General features: G+C 40.9%; 2 protein-coding genes across 3 annotated transcripts; one reads left to right on the top strand and one right to left on the bottom strand.

Moving 5' to 3' along the window:
* The first annotated feature begins 1,815 nt into the window (after positions 1–1,815).
* nat10 (N-acetyltransferase 10) lies at positions 1,816–14,625 on the top strand. Of its 2 annotated transcripts, none has more exons than XM_085282530.1 (29): positions 1,816–1,968; positions 2,185–2,311; positions 2,449–2,540; positions 2,653–2,824; positions 3,492–3,614; positions 3,718–3,779; positions 3,886–4,000; positions 4,473–4,580; positions 4,713–4,846; positions 4,960–5,053; positions 5,139–5,237; positions 5,333–5,469; positions 6,429–6,553; positions 6,639–6,789; positions 7,094–7,190; positions 7,319–7,435; positions 8,966–9,067; positions 9,163–9,237; positions 10,354–10,470; positions 10,564–10,697; positions 10,777–10,825; positions 10,923–11,019; positions 11,106–11,213; positions 11,299–11,471; positions 11,569–11,688; positions 11,812–11,910; positions 13,172–13,245; positions 13,332–13,412; positions 13,500–14,625. In XM_085282530.1, exons 2-29 carry the CDS (start codon positions 2,198–2,200, stop codon positions 13,636–13,638), a joined length of 3,108 nt encoding a protein of 1,035 aa, XP_085138656.1. In that variant the 5' UTR covers positions 1,816–1,968; positions 2,185–2,197; the 3' UTR covers positions 13,639–14,625. The 2 variants fall into 2 exon arrangements, with proteins under 2 accessions (XP_085138656.1, XP_085138655.1); XM_085282529.1 differs by having other exon boundaries at positions 1,849–1,968; positions 2,169–2,311.
* On the bottom strand, positions 13,879–21,427 carry mapda (N6-Methyl-AMP deaminase). The gene is made up of 10 exons (XM_085282532.1): positions 21,260–21,427; positions 20,985–21,115; positions 20,730–20,790; positions 20,549–20,636; positions 16,907–16,988; positions 16,684–16,810; positions 15,879–15,959; positions 15,637–15,775; positions 14,890–14,990; positions 13,879–14,231 (listed from the first exon to the last, which is right to left on the bottom strand). The coding sequence occupies exons 1-10, from the start codon at positions 21,296–21,298 to the stop codon at positions 14,040–14,042; spliced, it is 1,041 nt and encodes a 346-aa protein (XP_085138658.1). The 5' UTR covers positions 21,299–21,427; the 3' UTR covers positions 13,879–14,039.
* Between the last annotated feature and the right edge of the window lie 321 nt (positions 21,428–21,748).

The following is a 21,748-nucleotide window of genomic DNA, read 5'->3' as shown; positions in this document are numbered from 1 at the left end:
ATCAATGTTTAAGCACCAGCCGAGATGGTATGAATGCTTGTGACAAGTATGCAACACACAGGGTTTTGTTTTTGTTTTTAACTGAGGCTATCCCATGACTCGGTCTGCCTGACAAGAAAGAAGTTGTCGAGTCAGTGAAGTAATTGCAATGCTTGAAAGTTCAGATTACATTTTTGGTCTTAAACTGTGGTGTAGGATTGCAATGATATATATATATATATATATATATACATCGGGGAAACCAAACAACCTCTGTCGAAGTGGATGGCACAACACAGAAGAGCTAACTTTTCAGGGCAAGACTCCGCAGTCTATTTACACCTACAGGCCAATGGACACTTTCAATGATGAGGATGTGCACATCCTGGATGGGGAGTCAAGGAGGGGGCCTAAGGTTATATCTTTTGCCATCTTACAATGCTGTGATTGCAGCCATTCCCCAACTCTCTGTGAATGGTACTCATGATCTTTGACCAATGGGCCTTGATCAGTGGTTGTTGATCAATGGTCATGACAATTTGCATATTAATGATCAAAGAAATGACCTCACAGCCCATTGTTCATTCGGTGGGCTGATTTCAGTTATTGTGCAAACATGTACTGTTTATAAGGTTGGGGAAACCTGCAGTCAGCTGAAACTGAATAAGTCACTTGGATGAGTGATGAAACGTTTCTCCCATTGAAAACGCTACGCCGAGATGAACAGAATCTACCTTTTGGGATTTACTTACCTGGATGATTGAGCATGCGTCAAGACATCTTTTTCTCAGTACAGACGTCTTATTTTAAAGACGATTGTAGTGAAAATTCAGTTTCGTTGGCTCACGTGACTCTTAACTTTACTTTTAATTGCAACCAAAATATCTTCTCTGTAATGTTATCAGTCTAAGCGTCTCTCCTAAAAAGGAAAAACTGAAAACATCTAGCTGGTTGCTCAGTGTGGGATGCAGCATCACCCTGTGGCCAGAGAGTAGACACACTGTAGTGCCGTCCTGACACGGGACAAAGCAAAACTAATTTTACACTATAAATTGCTGCTGTAATGTCTCTCCAAGCTATTTTAAAGGCAAGGCAAGGCAAGGCAAGGCAAGTTTATTTGTATAGCACAATTCAACAACAAGGTGATTCAAAGTGCTTTACAGAGACATTAGAAACAAGAACAAATACCCGTTTTGTCCACACTGAATTCAATTAGTGACTTTGTAATAGACTTGGAAAAAAGGCGCTGTGTGATAGCCGTCAGTCAAATATTTTCTCAAACTATTGAAAGGAAAAAGTCCCCAAACACTTTACTTTAACGTGTTATAACAGTTGTAGATAAGTCTTTCATTTTAATTTTTTAATTTATTTTTAGTTCAACTGATTCTCTCCCCGTATGATATGCTTTCGTTTGCGTATTCAATAAATAGGTCAAAAACAAAAACAAAGCCTCACTTGCAAGTACATGTAGAGATTTAACCAAAATTATTACTAGAAGCCGAGGCTATTCAATAGAAAATATAAGAGGCCATCGTTTCGTTTTTATTTAACTTACATGTATTTGTCTTTTTAAGTATAACACAAAACATTTCGCTAAAAAAATAAATAAATGACAGGGTAACGGAAATTAATTATTCTAGGTTTTAAAAAAAAAAAGAGCAAAAATTAAAGAAAAATTAACAAATAAATAGAAAATAGAAAATATCCTTGTCTTTACCATTGCTTTCAGAATAGACTAAAATGTGTGGGGGCAGTGATTTACCCCACACACACACACTTCGTTGAACTTGCTCCAGTTGTAAATGTACGCTCAACACAGGAAACTTTTCAAAGAAAGTCGCACAATTCTGACGTCATGCAGGGGTCCTCCATGAAGCGCAGTCTCCACGTGAATTTATCAACAGCGTGATGGCTGGCGTGTAAGCTTAGCGTGCAACTTGCTGTGTTTTTACAAAAGCTAAAGGCCTGACAGTTCATCTGTAATATCAGGTAACCGGAAACGGGTCCATCCTACAGTGTTTCGTGTGTTTTGCTAGTTTGATCCTTAAATATTTTTGTTTTAGCTGTAAGTTAGCTCCACTGAGTTCTTCCTCCTGTTTCTGTTGTCAGCTCTTTGCGGCTCTGGCTCCACCGCTTTTGTCACACTGTTTAACTAGTATCTGCTTCTGTGTGATTTTGCTATCGGACAGTTATTCTCTCTCTCAGGAGCAAATAGACGATGGCAACCGTCCGTAAGAAGGTAGACAACCGGATCCGGGTCCAGATAGAGAATGGGGTCGCTTTGCAGCACAGGACCTTGTTTGTTGTGGTGGGGGATCGTGGCAGAGATCAGGTAATCCCATCACTCCCCGCGCATTCAAGACACATTAGCTTGCATTAGGAGCAGTGAGCTTATTTTACCTGCAGGGTTGTGAATTTACATGTGTGTAACTGAGCATTAAAACACAGTTGCCCCTCTCTGTTGTCCAGGTTGTCATCCTACATCACATGCTGTCTAAAGCTGCTGTGAGAGCTCGACCCTCGGTGCTCTGGTGCTATAAAAAAGACCTGGGATTCAGCAGGTGTGTGTGAGCTCACAGGAGAGAGGGTGTAATCTGTCAAATATTTAAAGAGTTCCCCAAATCTGGGATTTAAAAAAAAGTGTTTCTCATCATCATCTCATTCGCGAAACAGCAATAGAAAGAAGCGCATGAAACAGCTGCAGAAGAAGATTAAAACTGGCACGTTGAACCTGAATCAGGACGACCCATTTGAACTCTTTGTTGCCGCAACCAACATCCGTTACTGTTACTACAACGAGACGCACAAGATCCTGGGAAACACCTACGGCATGTGCGTCTTACAGGTGAGTCTCTGCTCTGGTTTAAAAAAGATTTTAGAGTAAAATAAACCACTAGGCTTGTGGTACAATAGTGTGACATCTGCCTGCAAATGAATAGTTACAGGGTTTTAAATGAACTTTAAGTCAATCTTTATTTGCCCTTACCTATTACTTGTCATATTGCTCATACTAAGCTTGGCCAAAGCTTCAAATAATGAAGTTAGCTGAGCCAAAAGCTGCACATTGCTCTAAACACAGTTTCGTGTGCTCATGGATCAGTACAATGAACGTCAGTGAGACTAGATATGCTTAATATGGTCGTTTCTGACAATGAAGCTCCACCCACCCGCTGTTCGAACGTTCTGTTTGGAAAGTACAGCCAATCAGAAAAAGGTTGGTTTAAACAGAAGGGCTTCTAGGTGCCTTCTTTGTCACACTGGATGAACTGAGAGGTTAACAGAGGCCCAGCATGACATTAAGCATCATTTTGAGCATCTTCTAAACATCCCTGTTCATTTTTCTAAATGCTCTTTAAATTTGACCTTGTTTTTGTTTTTTTCTGTTGATGAACTTATGTTCCTGTTCCTTACAAACAAGAACATAAGTGCATTTGATCAGATCACATTTGAGGACAGGTGGGGTGGGGAGGTGCATCAGGTGTTTGATTTCTATTGTTTCTCTTGTCACACAGGACTTTGAAGCTCTCACTCCTAACCTCTTAGCAAGAACTATTGAGACTGTAGAAGGTGGCGGTATAGTGGTCCTACTGCTCAGGACCATGAAGTCTCTGAAACAGCTGTATACAATGACTATGGTAAGGATTTAATTTATTATTAGATTCGGTTTGCTCTTCTGATGACGTGGAACCCACTGTGACCGACTTCCCCCCCCCCCCCCACCCCTTCTTCTTTCTCCAGGACGTGCACTCTCGATACAGGACCGAGGCTCATCAGGATGTGGTTGGAAGGTTTAATGAGAGGTAGGTGCTTTGCCAAGAGTTCATTGAGTTTGAAGTGTATTTGCTCAGAGGAATGAAAATTGAACCGTCATATTAAAAATGTGGTTTTATTTTTGTGTTTTTTAAGGTTCATTCTATCTTTGGCGTCCTGCAAAAACTGTGTCGTCATTGATGACCAACTTAACATCCTGCCAATTTCCACCCACATGGCGAACATTAAACCAGTTCCGCCAAAAACTCAGGTACCTTTTTTAATTATATAGTATAAAAGGTTTTTTTAATCGGTTAGTTATTCAGCAGATAGTTTGCTGACAGCAAGCTTCATAGTGGTTATCCTGCACATGGGAGGATTAATGGTTTAGACGTTGTTCTGCTTTTGTGTGTTTATGATTTATGATTTTATGACTATTAACTTGCATAAAACAGGCACCCAGGATTTATTGTCTGTACAATATGTAGGTTGCACTGCGTTCGGTCCCTTTTTAAATAAGTTTAAAAATGTTTCATACATTATAAAGACCAGTCGGGCCTCTTTGAGAAAGAGTTGGAGGGTTTTACGGACAGGCATTTCTGGCTGCTCTGAGAAGAAGCAATGATAATGTTTTTCCTGCTGTTGCTTAGGATACTGTGCTGAAAGTCTCTGAAAAACCAATAAGTGCACATTTAGGGAGAAAAAAAGACTCCATTCTGACTGGCTCTCTCGTTCCCCTTCAGGAGGACAGGTTGCCTCCTCGAGAACAGGAGCTGAAGGATCTGAAGGAGTCCCTTCAGGACACTCAGCCAGTCGGTGTATTGGTGGATGCATGCAGGACTATGGACCAGGTCAGGGCCTTTTAAATGCTACAGACACATTCACCTCCTATAACTGAATTCAAGTTGACTGCAATGTTATAGTTAAACAGTAAGTAGCAGATGTGCAGGTGTCCCAGTTGTTATTTTGAATATTTTCTATAGGCAAAGGCGGTGTTGAAGTTTATTGAAGCAATATCAGAGAAGACACTGAGGAGCACTGTGGCTCTGACTGCTGCCCGTGGTCGAGGCAAGTCTGCAGCTTTGGGGCTGGCTGTTGCTGGAGCTGTGGCTTTTGGGTATATATGACTTTCATCAATGCCATTTTAAAATATCAGCTTTGTCTGTTTTTATTCTTCTCGCTCGTCACCTGTTATTGTAACTTTTTTTTTTTTTTTTTTTTTTTTTAAAGCTACTCTAATATCTTTGTAACTTCGCCGAGCCCGGACAACCTTCACACTATGTTTGAATTCATCTTCAAAGGCTTCGATGCCCTGCAGTATCAGGTAGGTTCTGACTCTTCTCTGCACCACTGATGTCATGCGCACATGGTGAGCACGTACTGCTTCTTACTCCCATTTTAATTCGCAGGAGCATCTCGACTATGAAATCATCCAGTCTTTGAATCCAGAGTTCAATAAAGCAGTGGTGCGGGTGAACATATTCAAAGAGCATCGGCAGACAATTCAGGTAAACAAGACTAATAAAAAAAAAAAGTGTCTTCTTTTACAATAAAAAGTGAAATTTACACCTGATCTGATCGCACCATTACTGTGGCCCAACAGTATATCCACCCAGGTGATGCAGTGAAGCTGGGCCAGGCTGAACTGCTTGTCATCGACGAGGCCGCAGCAATCCCTCTTCCTCTTGTTAAGAAGCTGCTCGGGCCTTATCTGGTTTTCATGGCCTCCACCATCAACGGGTCAGTTTAAAACCTGAGTCATATTTATACACCACAAGATGCTGGTTAGTTTTGAATATATTAAATATATTACCGTGAAGACTTTTTTGAGTAAAATGATCAATGAGAGAAATGAGGCACTTAAATATGGAACTCCTGAACAGAAGTCAGGGCTCTAACACACAAAAATGTGCATAAACATGCTTATTTAGTCCCAATTTAGTCACACTTACCCTCTGTCAGCACATTAGACAAACGACTTTCCCGTCTCCTGACAGCTGACAATGACCTAACTAAACAACAATAATAGCTTATAAGCTAACATCAGGCCAGCTAACATTAGGTTTAAGTGTGCCACCATAGCTATGTGCAGTCTACTGACATCTAGTGATGCGATGTTGCACACTGCACCTTAAGTCTTAAGGCACTGCCTTTCAGATCATCACACAGATCAAGTTTTGTGGCTGGGATGCTCAGAGCAGTTGCACTGGCACAAGGAAATGCAAATTGGCTGTTGAGCTAAGCCTTTTCAACATGACTGAATCCAAAACCAAGCAACTTCTACAGCACACAGTGTGTTTTTGTGCAGTCGGTGTTTAAAACTGATCATATTTGGAATTAAGGGAGCGAAATCCATCATAATGTTCACAGTTTCAGCAGCACAGGCATGAGATCCTGGGACTTAATGTCCTTCTATCTTTATCTTCAGTACTTGTTGTTATTGCTGTAAATAAGTTTATGCAATCATACATTTCAGCTTTAAGCTGTAGGAATACTGAATGAAGGGCTAAAATAAGCAGACAGGGCGCTATTTTCAGTTTTTTGTTTGTTTGTTTTTTTAAAAATCAAAACAAAAATTTTGCTGAATTAGTTGAAGACCAGTTGAGAAGTGCACACACCTGAGCTACTCGAGCGCAAGAAGGTGCAACCAGTGAATTTTCAAATTTCTGTTTCCGTGCTAATTATTTGTATTTCTGCAGCTATGAAGGCACCGGGCGCTCTCTTTCCCTCAAGCTGATTCAGCAGCTGAGGCAGCAGAGCGCAGACAGTCAGCAGAGCATGTCTGCAGAGAACAGAACCACCAACACAGCCAGACTATCAGCAGGTGAGGATCTCAGTTGCTCACCGTGTTTATGTTCAGTGCATCTGTATCGTGTGACTCACTGCTGTGTACCCGTTTCCGTTTGCAGCTCGTTCTCTCCACGAGGTTTCTCTGCACGAGTCCATTCGGTACTCTCCGGGAGACCCTGTAGAGAAGTGGCTGAATGAGCTGCTCTGTCTAGACTGCCTCAACATTCCCAGGCTCATTTCCGGCTGCCCGCTTCCACAAACATGTGAACTGTATCCTTTGTTTCCCTAATAATCCCGCCTGAGGCAAATTTACATGTGTAATTATTATTTTTTTTGCTGGGTGAGCATTAAGTAGGCACAGTGTGGTATTTTGTGCATAGATCAAACATTTAAAGTTAGGCTGCAGAAAATGCTGTGGACAGTTATTATTTAAAACACTGAATTTGATCTCAGTATTGAACTCTGTGCAATAGAAACTAAAAAAAAAATTGCCAGATTTCTAATCTATGGTGCACATCACATCACCTACATTCACTATGCAAGTTTGCATTTGTCCTTATCTAATGCTGTGCAGATACTATGTGAACCGAGACACACTGTTCTGTTACCACAAAGCGTCTGAAGCTTTCCTGCAGAGGTTGATGGCTCTCTATGTGGCATCGCACTACAAGGTGATTGTCGATTGCAGTCCTTTGACTTTAATTTATTTATTTCATTCCCCCCCCCCCCTTTAAATCTAACGGCAGCGCAGTGCCCTGCACAGTGTTGTCATTTTTGTGACTCATATTTTTGTCTCCAGAATTCCCCAAATGACCTGCAGATGTTGTCTGACGCTCCGGCTCATCACCTCTTCTGCCTCCTGCCACCTGTTCCTCCCACACAAAACTCACTACCTGAGGTCCTTGCTGTGGTGCAGGTACTGTAATACACTCACAGACCCACTGTTTTAAATCATAGGGTGGGAAATGAGTAGTTAATGAAATTCTACTTATTAGTTATTTATTACAAACCAACAAAATTACGATATTTGCAAAAAGATTCATAACTGCTTATATGGGCATCTCAAATCTTTGTAAATGGTAAAGAGTGTGTAACATCTCTATAAACATTATGTAGGTGTTGTAATTGATTTGTGTAGACTCTATTTTAAAAAAGTGTATAGCTGGGCATAGGGCTGTTCGATATAACGATATATATCGGATGACGATATAAAAACGTCTATCGTTTCATTTTACGCTATCGTTTGTTTCGTGGTGTCGCAAAATAAACTGTTTACGGCAATATTTTTTCATCGTTTTGATGGTCACTGTAGTGGTTATATTAATTTCTTAAAGTTCTCTCTTTCTCTTATATTTAATATAACCACACTACGGACGGACAAGCGCCTGTTTTTATGCGTTGTGGTTAGCAACAACGACGGTAACAGCATCGCGTGTCCGCTTGTTTATGTTCCACATAAACCTTTCACAATAAAGCTCAAGATCCTGTTGAGACTTTTCAAAATAAACTGAATCACGTGAAAGAGCAGATTATTTACGGATGAGAAGTAAAAAAGAGCCGCCAAGTGCTAAAAAATAAACCTTAGACTCAAACGTTAGAACAGGCTTTTCCCCGCCGCACGCCGTGTAATAAATACTCACAAAGAAAACGGCGGCCGTTACAACTTATGTCTAAAAATGTACATTTCATGCATCTGTTAAAACGGCTACATGACGCACATCTGGAAACACTTCACGCAAGTCGAGCTGCCCGAGATTCATAGAATTAAAAAAAACAGGTGGCACTGGTATAAAGTAAGACTGTGAACCTTTAGTCCATATTTTGGGTCCTGCTTCACTCTGTTTAGTTTTCTATGTAACTCACTTTTTCTTGTGGTTTGGTTTAGGTTTTTATGAACCAAAACTTCTTGTGTAGGTTAGGAAATAGATTGTGGTTTAGGTTAAGCTATTTTGAGTTGGGACTGAGACTGCCCCTATTATTGCCGCTGCACATGGCCTCGGAGGACTACTACAGCCATAGGGCAGGGGTGTCAGACAATGAGGGCTGGGGGTCCGGAATCGGCCTCGCAAAGATTCCAGTCCGGCCTTACTGGATGGCTTTGGAAAATGTGAAGAACAGAAATCTGGACTTCTAATTGTATTTTCATACATTTTTACAGCTTTTCCTACTGAGATAGATAGATAGATAGATAGATAGATAGATAGATAAAATTTAATATTTATTTTACACGTTTGCTTCTTACAGTTGTTTACATTTCTGGCCCAAATAAGGTCAGCAGTGAGCTCTGTGTGGCCCGTGATGTAAAATGATTTTGACATCCCTGGCTTAGGGTTTTTTTTTTAATAGTGATTTATTGTCACTAGCATGCATGAGCTCTATGAACATCACTGATAGGCGACCTTTTTGATTCCACTCAAACATGCATTTGCACCCTCGTGCCCCCCAGGTATGTCTGGAGGGGGAAATATCAAGACAGTCCATCCTCAACGGCCTGTCCAGAGGGAAGAAGGCCTCAGGCGACCTCATTCCCTGGACTGTCTCAGAGCAGGTACAAAACCTTCAACAAAACCACTACAGCTCATTCTTTTACAGTCCAGTGAAGACATTTTTAAACTAATACTGAATCCTCTACTCTTGTCACAGTTTCAAGACCCGGAGTTTGGCACCCTCTCAGGAGGTAGAGTGGTGCGCATTGCTGTTAATCCAGACTACCAAGGAGTAAGAATCTGCCATGTTTTTCTTGATATACACTGTACTGAAATATTTCCGCTGCAGTTGCTTTCCTCAGGGAGTAAGAGTGGTGAGGAATTTCCTAAAGGGCATTTTTGTCTGCAGGAACTATTAAGCATTTTTTTGTTTTGTTTTGTTTTGGGTGGCCCAAAGCTTCATGTGCAGTCCACTAAAGCATGAAGCAAACTCTGTTTTTGGAAAGAAAGAAGCGCCTATTCTGGGGTACTTCTGAGCGGCCCTGAATTACTCCTAGGTTAAACTCAGAGAAGATAATAACAGCCAAAAATACAATTTTTAAAAACCCTGAAACCCATCAGCAGTTATGTGAAGAACAGCAGAATAAATAAAAAGAGATGATGTGATGAAGAATACATGTTAGAAATTGATCTGTGGGGTGGTGCCTGTTACATCGCTTACGTGTCCAGAGAGATTTCTGCGAGAGAAGTGCCACACTATAAAATAACAAATGGCAGCGGCATTAATTTAGGCAAAACAGACCTGGAACTGCTCGGACAGGTTGACAGATGAGGTGATGCAGGAGTGCCTGGGGACTATGATAGAAGAGACTGAGAAAGATGTAACCTGGTCCCTATGTTTTGGGGTTTTTTTTGTTTTTGTCTCATGTGTAGATGCAGCTGACCTATTAGCTTAATCTCAGAGGGTCTTCTCTGCACAGGAAAATCAGACAAACAATGTCCTGAAAGAATCTTTTAGCTCCCTGAAAAGGTTTTAGTACGGTAGTTAAAAACAAAAAACAAATAAAAATAAAGAAATAGCTGTCCACTAGACCATGCATCTAAATTAAGTTTGGGGGAGATAATATTACACCCCTTAGGTGAGTACAGACTTCAGTGCTTGGTTGCAGCATTGTTTTTTTTAACCTGTCAGCGCATGAATGACGTGATTCAGAGGGAAAAGCCGTTTATTGGGGGGTTTTTTTGGGGTTTTTTTTGGCTTTGGCCTTACTGTGTAAACAAAAGAAATCTCCACATGACAGAGGAATGCTTGCCCTCAGGAAGTTAGTGAAATTTGGGAAATGAAAGTTCCCGGAGCTTTTGCTGGCGTAGTAACACAGTTAATTTGAATAATCGACCTGTGCACCAGATGGGCTACGGCTCCAGAGCTCTCCAGCTGCTGCAGATGTACTACGAGGGCAAGTTTCCCACGATGGATGAGAGCACACAATCAAACCACAATGAAATCACCTCTGTCAGCAGTGAGGTAAGACACCGGTGTTTTCAGCAACATCTGCTAGACATTATTTGCGCACTTGAAGTGTAACCGGAGTGAACCTCGCTACGGTTTGTTGTGCAGGCTGTGAGTCTGCTGGAAGAGGTGATCACTCCACGCAAGGAGCTCCCTCCTCTTCTGCTGAAGCTGAGTGAGAGGAGGGCAGAGAAACTGGACTACTTAGGCGTTTCCTATGGCCTTACTGCACAACTGCTTAAGTGAGTTGGCTTAACATGAAGTGAAGGGGATGAATCTTTTGGAAGTGTATAAAAATGAATCTGTTTTCAACCACAACAGGTTCTGGAAGAAGGCAGGATATATTCCAGTTTACTTGAGACAAACCCCAGTAAGTACCATTCAGTCACTTTTTCATGTTTCTTTTTGTTGTTGTTTTTGTTTTTTTGCACTGCTGTAATTATTTTTTCATGTGCGGTTGTATGTAGAATGACCTTACAGGGGAGCACTCCTGCGTGATGCTGAAGGAGCTAAATACAGATGAAACCCCGGAGCAGAGCCAGTGGCTTTCTGCCTTCTCGAAAGGTGAACATGCTTACACTGCCTGAGGAGAACTGGTGTGCTCAAGCTTGTCAGGCTCCTTTAGAACAATTCTTCTTCCCCTTCCTCAGATTTTCGTCGGCGCTTCCTGTCTCTGCTCTCCTACCAGTTCAGCAACTTTCATCCGAGTCTAGCACTGAGCATTTTGCAGAATAAGAAGTCCAAGGAGAATACCTGCAGTAAGAGTCCTCTGTTTAAAACACCCTGATCTGATTTCTCCAGCGTAGACCTCACCCCAGTCTGACTTGTCTCTCATCATAACAGTTCTCAGCAGCTCAGAGCTGGTGGCTCACTTCAGCCCTTATGACCTCAAACGTCTGGAGCTGTATTCGAGGAGCATGGTGGATTACCACCTCATTATGGACCTGGTGCCAACGGTGGCACGCGTGTTCTTCCTCAAGCAGCTCGGTGATATGTCTCTCTCAGCAGCGCAGTGTGTACGTTTCCATCAACATTTTATATGACGGGTATCCTTCCAATGCAGCTGATTCCTCTGTTTAAGACGTTAACTGGCTGATGTCCGCTGTGCTCTAGGCTTTGCTGCTGGGAATCGGACTGCAGCATAAGTCTGTGGATCAGCTGGAAAAGGAAATTGAGCTTCCAAGCTCACAGCTCATGGGCCTCTTCAACCGCGTCATCCGTAAATTTGTGCAAGTGAGTTGCCAATAATTAAGTCATACAGAAAAACCTCACTTGTGGATGATGTACAACTCACTGTTAATTAAAGCAGCTGCAGTAAGGCTGTAACATCATATCTTTTCATTATTACTGCATTAGATCTTCACCGGCATCCAAGAAAAAGCAGTTGAAGCACAGATGGCAGCCACTAAAGAAGTTGCAATGGAGCCAACTGTCAGAAGCCTCAGTGAAGATCTGGTATTTGTGCTAAATTATTTCTGATGATTAGCTAATGCTGGAATAATTTACAGGTTATTACCATTAACCTCCTAAGACCCGAACTCTTCCACAGCATGCATTTTTAATTTCTCTTTGATATTTGGGCATATTGGGGCCCATGAATGTAAAAACAAAGAATTACCAGATTTATTTATTTTTTTACCTTATTTTTGTTTTTATGAAAAATAAGAGCCACATAGGAGTGCATATTTGTTTAAAATTCTGATAGAACAGTAATAATGGATTGGATTTATATAGCGCTTTTCAAGGCACCCAAAGCGCTTTACAATACCACTATTCATTCACTCTCACATTCATACACCGGTGGAGGCAGTTACAGTTGTAGCCACAGCTGCCCTGGGGCAGACTGACAGAAGCAAGGCTGCCATATCGCACCATCGGCCCCTCTGGCCAACACCAGTAGGCAAGTAGGGTAAAGTGTCTTGCCCAAGGACACAACGACCAGGACAGAGAGCCCAGGGATCGAACCAGCGACCTTCCGGTTACAGATGCGATTCCCAACCCCCTGAGCCACGGTCGCCCCAGCGTAGCAGTATAATGTCCTCGTAAGTGGATATCAGGCCCTTGTAGAGCAAAAATCTCAGCAGGAGAGACTAATCCAGCTTCAGGGGTCATAAGTTGGTGCTAATCCATCATAAGGAAGCAGCAGAAAGTTCCTCCTTAATTTTATGCTTTTGTTTAAGGGTTTAATGACTCGCCACATCCAGAGTTCACGTCATGTTTCAAATTTCCGGCAACAGTTTTTGCCACAATCTTTTATCTTTTCATTTACTCGAAGAGAAACGAAAAAGAAAAAAGTTAAATTGTTTTTTTTTTTTCCCTAAACCACAGCCGTAAACACGACCTGATCATGAACTGAGAGTGAACTCGTTATTCTGATGCATTTCTAATTAGCTTTCAGTTCTCGTTGGCCTTTTATGCTCATTTATGGCTTCACGTTTTTATTCATGGACTCTTCCAGAAGCAGCTTTGCATGCTCTGCAGCTTTAGCGCCCTTCCTCCTCCGTATGGCAGCTCACTTCTGATTGGCTGAAAGTTTGAAGAGCAGGTGGATGGGGTTGCTGTGCCTGTAAAGCTGTTTCTCTGTATTACAAAACACAAAGATGGAACCACAAAACCCCCACAGTGTTTATGTCAACTTTGGTCTCGGTTTCAGAAGTGTCACACCTACATTTTATAGATACAAGTAAAGAAGGAATTTTCCCCTCTCTGTTCATAGAATGAAGCAGCAAAGGAGTTTGAGGAGAGACACAAACAAGATGTGGAAAAAGTAAAGGAAATGGACCTGGAACAGTGAGTATCGGGTTTGAAGGGCAGCCTTGGCCATTGCATTTTTTTTAGACCAGTATTTACTCTAGCTGTCTTTTTGTTTTTTTGAGGTACAAAATTCGTGGGGACGACGAGGAGTGGGACCAGGTGCTGAAGAAAGCAGGGAGCACAGCTATCGTCAGCATAAAAAGGTAGAGTGTTACTTACAATGTTTGGTGAGAAATCTAGTGTTCAGTTGTTGGAAAAGCTTGTTTGTAATGAAGACCTGCTTCCAACAGTGACAAGAAGAGGAAATGGGAAGGAGGAACCCCCATAGCGAGCAATGGAGCTCCCCAACACGGAAAATTAAAAAAGAAGGAAACGCAACACGGAAAATTCAAGAAGAACAAGCATGGAAAATTTGGAAAGAAGGCGTGAGAGTGAAGTGGACACAGTATTGACAAGACTACATGTGTGATCTGGAGAATTTGGGATATCTTGGACTGAATTGTAAGCCTATGAGTGTAACTGTAAGACTGCATAGTCTATTTTTATTGTTTTGTGTTAAATTCTGCTCTTTGTATGCTGTCAGTTGCTGTAAGAACAATTTTGCTCCTCTCGACTGTGTAACACTGCACAGATACTGTCAACAGAACAAAGCATCACACTTCAGCCTGATTAAATAAAAAGTTATGATTTACTTTCCACTTACATAAACCATTTTACAGTATTTTTAGATTTAATGTAAGGGTTTCTGTAAATCCTTGTTAAATTGTTGCTTTAAAAAAAAAAAATTTAAACTTGAGGTATGTAGTTGGCTTTTGGCTCCGATGAACCGATCACTTGAAAAGCTGAGGATGTAAGTCATTCCACTTCTCTTGAAGCTGCTGCTTCACAATCTCTGGTCCGAAGATGCAGTCTATGGCCTGCTGAGAGAGCTTCCACACGGCTTCATGACTGAGACCGAATGTGGAAGCTGCCAGCTGATATTCCTGAGACAAGTCCGTACAGAAGACTCCTTTATCGTCGGTCTGTAATGTAAAAAAAGGAACATTGTTCAGGTGTGATTTTTTTTTTCTTTTTTTTTCCCCCCATTCCTCTCACAGGTCTCTGATCTATTTTTGTTCAAGTAGAAAGTTATTTCTACTGTGTTAATCTAAAAGAAAAACTACATCTACCCACACCTGTGACAGGATGTTAATGCTGTGCCCCACCGTTTTGTGGTTGTCTAAAGACGGTAAAAAAAGAAATGGTAATAACTTCAGCATCAGTATGTTACTTGTATGCCAATATTTTAAAGCCTCCACAGCCCTAATTCAAATAGGACCTGTGTGTTTCCTTCTTTCCTGTTATGTGTATACACTGTGATAAAGGTGGCTGGTTATATTAAACATGGCAAAAATAATGTGCAGGCAACGCCTCTAAGCTCAGACTTCAGACTGCTCTGAAAAGTACGGTTCAGTTTTTTCCCCCAACTTGGCTCCCACAGAAGCTCCACCCACCTGCTTTCTAAACCCTGTGTTTGAGAGGAGCAGCCAATCAGAATAAAAGATGGCTTAAAAAGGAGACGAGCTAAAACTAATTCAGCTGTTGCTGAAGGCTCGGTGTAAGATAAAGACTATGCAAGAATTTAGCCTAATGAGGTTAAAAAACAAAAACATTAAAAAGAAGTATACAGTGGAAACTTACGCAAATTACAGTTGGGTGTCCCAGCTCGTACCAGTACTTGAAATGATGTTTGGAGTAACACGGCACAGTGTTGCCTTTCACATTTGATGTCAGGCACAGCTCTACAGAGGAGAAAAAAAATCAACATTAAAAGTTCTGCTCGTACGTCAAAAAAGACGCACTGCGAGCTCATACCTCCACCATAACGCAGCTCACTATCGGGACAATTTACTTTTAACTACTGAGTATTGTGTTGTTAATATTCACTTTGTTTTCTTTAAGTTGGTAGTGCAGTAAAGATCAGATAAGCAAAGCATGACAGATGTTCACTTTGATTACACACACAGGAGCAGATAATGAATGATATGTATTGATTTGTAAATAACTGAACATGAATAACTTGAAAGGGTGAAACATAAACATGAGGTCAGAGGTCAAGTGTGACATGATATTTGGATTCAGACTATAATGTGATATTTAGAATCCTCGTAGTATTCCCTATATGTTGTCAATACAACATACTTGCTATATTTTTATTTTGTCAGTATCACTGATAAGATGTGGACCGACAGATGTGGATGTGTCTGCATCGCTTATTTTCACCCCTCAAACTTTCAATTTTGGCTTTTCAGAGTGAAACTGCATTGGTAGCGAAATGCCTCAGTCACTGTGATCCTGCAGCACAGGAACAGTGCATGTGAGGCATAAATTTGATTAAAAGTTCACACATTTTAAAATGAAAACATCTTAGCGTGGATGCTGCGTCACCTATTGGTATCTTTTTCTGAACCACTTTGTTAACGAGGCTTTGAGATCCACCGACTTCAGGATGTAAGAAGGTGCCATGACCGATTCTATCAGGAGGAAGACTCAACAGCAAATCTGATTCATCCAGCTGTGATGGAATCTGCAACAATATTTGATGACATCACTCTTACGTAAAATATTACTACAGTCAAATTATCTCTCTCTGTCTATCTCTCTCTATTTTTTAAGTGTGCTATTCATACTTCTGAGAGGTGCAGTGACAACTTCAGTCCAGAGTTTTTGGCCTTCTGTAGGGCAGGAAGCAGATCTTTGCCATGGCCCACCTTAAAATGAAAGCTACATTATCATGTGAAATAATGAGACGTGGTCCTACTAATAAATAGCATTACAATACAGTTTCCCAACATAATTTAAAGTCAATTTAACAAGCTACCTCTTATTTTCTTTCATACAAATACTGCTACAGCGTGGTTTCTGGTGTTTAACATGTTTTAAAAGTTTTTAATAATGAGATCAGCATATGTGCAATTAATCCCTGTGAGCCAAAAGCTCAGTATTAACACCTTCAGTTTGCAAGAAGCTGCCAATTGGAAGAAAGTCTGGTAAAAGCAATACTGGCCTTGAAGCAAGATTATTTAAAATGGTTTGTTTCAGATAAAGGGTGAATTGAGGAGCTTCATCAAGGCCCAGTTTAAGATAAATAAGGATTACTTTAAAACTGTGAATCATGCAAAGCTTCTCTAGTAGAGTCCAAGAATAAAAATGGGAAATTAAGGATGAGATTTAAGGACATACAGTTTACATCATTTTCAAAAATTAAACTCTTGTGCTCTGCAGAAGTTATTTGAGATGACCAGTTTAACAACTTTTCTTTGTCACCCTGGAAAAGTCCACTCCCACCAGAATAGACATATTTCATCACAAAACTAGACGGTGACCATTCCTATTATGGGTCAAATAGACCCAAACAATGCCAGTAAAATACAGAGTAACTGGATCTGTAGCTATTAGTACAAAGCCACCATAGTACCAAACTGTCTGACAAACCGTTGGATCTCCACTGAGGTCAACTCCCACCACTAAACCATCAGATGACAGCATGAACTCCTCAGCCAAATTCACCGTCTCCAAGGCAACTTCAGTCCCATTCCTGCGGTCAATGGCTACCAGAAACCTTCAAGATAAATAATATTGAGAATCATGTGGTCAGTGACACAGCCACAACTCATAAGACAAATGTGTGGACTTGCACACAGCTGGGTAAACCTACCTGACATCAATGTCCGCTCCCTCCTCCTTACACTTCTGGATGGCTTTGATGACCGTTTCAATGTAAGTCTTCTTTGTCAGTCCTACGAACACAAACATACCAAATCAGTGCATGGTGAAAGAAATCCCAAGTAATTTCATGTTCAGTTTGTTCCCTCGCTCTTCCACTGCAAAAACCCCCAATACAAAAAAGCAAACAAAAGATCTGGAGGTGAAGTGCTGAACTCACACTCATTCAGTTCACTGAATCGCTCAATATGAGAAGGCGGTGGTGTACAGAAGCACATTTACAGAATTTGTGTTATTTTCCAAAAACCTATGGACTTAATTGCATTTTTTTTCATTATTACTATTTTTCAGTTATATACAGTGGGGCAAAAAAGTATTTAGTCAGCCACCGATTGTGCAAGTTCCCCCACTTAAAATGATGACAGAGGTCAGTAATTTGCACCAGAGGTACACTTCAACTGTGAGAGACAGAATGTGAAAAAAAAAATCCATGAATCCACATGGTAGGATTTGTAAAGAATTTATTCGTAAATCAGGGTGGAAAATAAGTATTTGGTCAATAACAAAAATACAACTCAATACTTTGTAACATAACCTTTGTTGGCAATAACAGAGGTCAAACGTTTACTATAGGTCTTTACCAGGTTTGCACACACAGTAGCTGGTATTTTGGCCCATTCCTCCATGCAGATCTTCTCGAGAGCAGTGATGTTTTGGGGCTGTCGCCGAGCAACACGGACTTTCAACTCCCGCCACAGATTTTCTATGGGGTTGAGGTCTGGAGACTGGCTAGGCCACTCCAGGACTTTCAAATGCTTCTTACGGAGCCACTCCTTTGTTGCCCGGGCGGTGTGTTTTGGATCATTGTCATGTTGGAAGACCCAGCCTCGTTTCATCTTCAAAGTTCTCACTGATGGAAGGAGGTTTTGGCTCAAAATCTCACGATACATGGCCCCATTCATTCTGTCCTTAACACGGATCAGTCGTCCTGTCCCCTTGGCAGAAAAACAGCCCCATAGCATGATGTTTCCACCCCCATGCTTCACAGTAGGTATGGTGTTCTTGGGATGCAACTCAGTATTCTTCTTCCTCCAAACACGACGAGTTGAGTTTATACCAAAAAGTTCTACTTTGGTTTCATCTGACCACATGACATTCTCCCAATCCTCTGCTGTATCATCCATGTGCTCTCTGGCAAACTTCAGACGGGCCTGGACATGCACTGGCTTCAGCAGCGGAACACGTCTGGCACTGCGGGATTTGATTCCCTGCCGTTGTAGTGTGTTACTGATGGTGACCTTTGTTACTTTGGTCCCAGCTCTCTGCAGGTCATTCACCAGGTCCCCCCGTGTGGTTCTGGGATCTTTGCTCACCGTTCTCATGATCATTTTGACCCCACGGGATGAGATCTTGCGTGGAGCCCCAGATCGAGGGAGATTATCAGTGGTCTTGTATGGCTTCCATTTTCTGATGATTGCTCCCACAGTTGATTTTTTCACACCAAGCTGCTTGCCTATTGTAGATTCACTCTTCCCAGTCTGGTGCAGGTCTACAATACTTTTCCTGGTGTCCTTCGAAAGTTCTTTGGTCTTGGCCATGGCGGAGTTTGGAGTCTGACTGTTTGAGGCTGTGGACAGGTGTCTTTTATACAGATGATGAGTTCAAACAGGTGCCATTCATACAGGTAACGAGTGGGGGACAGAAAAGCTTCTTACAGAAGACGTTACAGGTCTGTGAGAGCCAGAGATTTTCCATGTTTGGGGTGACCAAATACTTATTTTCCACCCTAATTTACGAATAAATTCTTTACAAATCCTACCATGTGAATTCATGGATTTTTTTTTCACATTCTGTCTCTCACAGTTGAAGTGTACCTCTGGTGCAAATTACTGACCTCTGTCATCATTTTAAGTGGGGGAACTTGCACAATCGGTGGCTGACTAAATACTTTTTTGCCCCACTGTATTAGTTGAGTAAAATATATTTTAAGTAACACTTTTTTAAATTCAGAACACTCACTATATTTCTTCCGAGATTGCTGGATTCAGCTCAGTCATGCCTTAACAGCAAACCCAGGTTAGTGTTTCTGGGATGGTCCCAATCAGAACTGTCTGAACTCAGCACTTTAGATTAGTTTTCTGCCTATTGTACCTTTGTGTTGACAGCACTGCCTTGTTTTTTTGTTTGTTTGTTTTCGGGGGGGGGGGGGGGGTTCCAGTTTTTGTACTGTTTTTTGTTTTCCTAAACTATTCATCTGGTTTGTTTCAGTGAACTTCTCAGAATTTGATGTTGAACTTTTAGAAATTCTGCATTCCCGAACTCACAGTGGCATTACAAAAAAAAACAAATGGAGCAATTCTTAAGCGATTCTCTACATGTAGCTATGTCCCAGAGAGAAACGCTTCTCAGAAGGTTGAAAATGCGCTCAACTTCATCACAAAAAGTAATATCATTAGCAAATTAATAACAGTAAATAGATTATCTGTTTTTCCTATTCACCTGGAATTTTCAAGCACTATATTATAAAAAGTGCACATGATTGTAGAAGTCCAGGGCTCATACACATTTTTCAGGGTCAAAATCAAGCACTTTTTAAGCACTTTCAAAGTCCATTTTCAATCTTTTCCAGCCCATTACCAAAAAAAAAGAATGCATGTTTCACCTCAGTAAGGCCATGTAAAAATTAAAACGAATCATTTTAGGTTGACTTAAATGTCCTTTGTTCCCCTTTTGTCACCACAGACAAATACTGAAAAAGGAAATGGTGCAATATGCATATAGTGTACAAACTCAAAAAACACATTTCTCTTAAAAATTAAGATTTGCAAATGTGAACAAATCAACTTGTTAAAGATATTCATCTCCACTTGGAAAAAAAACAACAACAACCCCACAAAACAAGAAACTGCACCAAACACCACATTAATACACAGCAAGGCCAAATTACTAAGTATTCTCATCAGATATTGATGCTTCTTTACTATGTGACACAAAAAAAATAGGAGACAGATTTTTTTTTTTAACTAGTTAAGCACCCACTCCCACAAAAATGGGGGCAAAAGGGAGGAGATCACGTTTAATCGGTTATAACACAAGGTCAGAAATACAAGTGCTGAAATGAGGAGTGTCCACAGAAACCTCTCAATCTCAGCTAAAATCTCATATAAACCATTTCTACAAACCTATAACAAAGCAAAGACACCAAACAGTTAAAAGAGCAGTTACGTCACCATGAATCTGTGGACAGGTAATATCCATTACCCATACAAACCCTGGAAGTCACTCCCAAACAGTCTGGCTAATTTTTCAAGAAGTCAAAATGTTCTTCCCATTTAAAGAATTTCTCCATACAGATGCCCAAATACTTATATGTATTAGCCTGTTGTATTGTGCAACCATCAATTACAACTGGTTCCTATGCACATATACCCCTAGGATTGAATATAATTTCTTTAGTTTTATCAGTACTGAAAATAAGACAATGACTGTTATACTACACTTTGAATAATTCAAATGAATTAATTATTGAATTTAATAACCAAATCATTAGTCTTCTTGCCTCTACAATCATAGGTATATACAGGAGAACTCACTGCTCCCTGTACTGTGTCATTCACCTTCGCCTGTCATTCACCTGTATCTCTCTCTTCACGTGGTGTGCTTCTTAACTCTAAATATTTGACACCATCAGCTGCAAACTCTTTGATAACATCTGTAGCCACCTGGCAGGAAAACAAAAACATCAATTACTTATAAATATCCTTAGAAACACTTTGACTAAAAGAAGCACGACACTGTTTTGAGTCAGGCCTTACCATCAGGATATCCTCCTCAGTGTCCACCAACTTGTGGATGACCCTGAAGACTTCAAAGCACCTGCAGAGACCCAAAGACATAGTGTTTTAATCTTAACCCGTTTATCAACGTCTCCCAGACAGCTCATTCTGTCCACTTAAATTTAGCTCAACACGTGCTTTTTCTTGTCGTTTCTTTTCTTTTCTATCAAATATAAAGTAGGGTTTAAACCCTGCTGGGTTTCATATGAAATTGTCAATGAATTACAGACGCACTCATCCAGAGTCCTCCGCTGTCCTTTGCCAATGGCCGTCATGCTGTGTTCAATGTTGAGATGTGGCTTTCGGCTGATGAGCTTCTCGATGGTTTGCGCGCTGACAGAACCATTGAGGTGAGCGTGAAGCTCCTGGTAACAATCAAAACGCTGACGTTAGCATTTAGTTAGCTTACACGTTAAGCTCCTCTATACATTAACCGCCCTTACTCTCTATAAACCTTCAAATTACTCACTTTATAAGCCTCTGTTATTCACGTTAGGCGGTTGACTTACCACTTTTGGCAGCTCCCGATAAAAGACATCATTGTCCATCACAAAGTAAAGACAATCCGCGAGCAAGTCTCTGAGCTCCGAGCTGTTTGCTGCTTTTACAAGCCTTTGTTTTCAGTCTACATTTACCCGGAACACCATCAGTGCAACCAAGAAATAATTCCCCGGCTGCTACTGCAGCGGTCAGGGTTCCGCTAAAGACTTCCTTTCTACATCAGATAAATGACTTGTATTTCCTCCTTTCTTTATTTCCTTTTATGGTAAAAATTTAGAATCGCAAAGTCAATCTGACAGCAAAACATTGTTTTCTAATTTAAGAGGACATTCAAATGATTTTAATCATTATTTTGCCCTCCTTAAGTGTGTCAGTTGTCGGTACATTGTTGTAGCTAATTGTATTCTCATTCATCACCTGATGGCAATGTTTCATTATTCAAGAAAGTAGCAATATCAAACAAATTTATGGTCATTAAAATATACTCAGAGGATCAC

The sequence above is a fragment of the Mchenga conophoros genome, linkage group LG7 (assembly GCF_057382185.1).
Source record: "Mchenga conophoros isolate Kocher_MC1m ecotype Shallow Benthic linkage group LG7, M_conophoros_male_GT1.1, whole genome shotgun sequence".
Classification (NCBI taxonomy): domain Eukaryota; kingdom Metazoa; phylum Chordata; class Actinopteri; order Cichliformes; family Cichlidae; genus Mchenga; species Mchenga conophoros.
The sequence above is the reverse complement of the archived record's forward strand: the minus strand, read 5'-3'. Positions and strand labels throughout refer to the sequence as shown.

Excerpts from the sequence above, each read along its gene's own strand:
- nat10 (XM_085282530.1), top strand. The coding sequence starts at position 2,198 with ATGGCAACCGTCCGTAAGAAGGTAGACAACCGGATCCGGGTCCAGATA. Across the intron at positions 2,312-2,448 it reads GGGATCGTGGCAGAGATCAG|GTTGTCATCCTACATCACAT; the intron begins GTAATCCCATCA and ends TCTGTTGTCCAG. Across the intron at positions 11,911-13,171 it reads GAAGCCTCAGTGAAGATCTG|AATGAAGCAGCAAAGGAGTT; the intron begins GTATTTGTGCTA and ends CTCTGTTCATAG.
- mapda (XM_085282532.1), bottom strand. The coding sequence starts at position 21,298 with ATGGACAATGATGTCTTTTATCGGGAGCTGCCAAAAGTG. Across the intron at positions 21,116-21,259 it reads ATCGGGAGCTGCCAAAAGTG|GAGCTTCACGCTCACCTCAA; the intron begins GTAAGTCAACCG and ends GATTGTTACCAG. Across the intron at positions 14,991-15,636 it reads TCAGAAAAAGATACCAATAG|AGCTGTGCCTGACATCAAAT; the intron begins GTGACGCAGCAT and ends TCTCCTCTGTAG.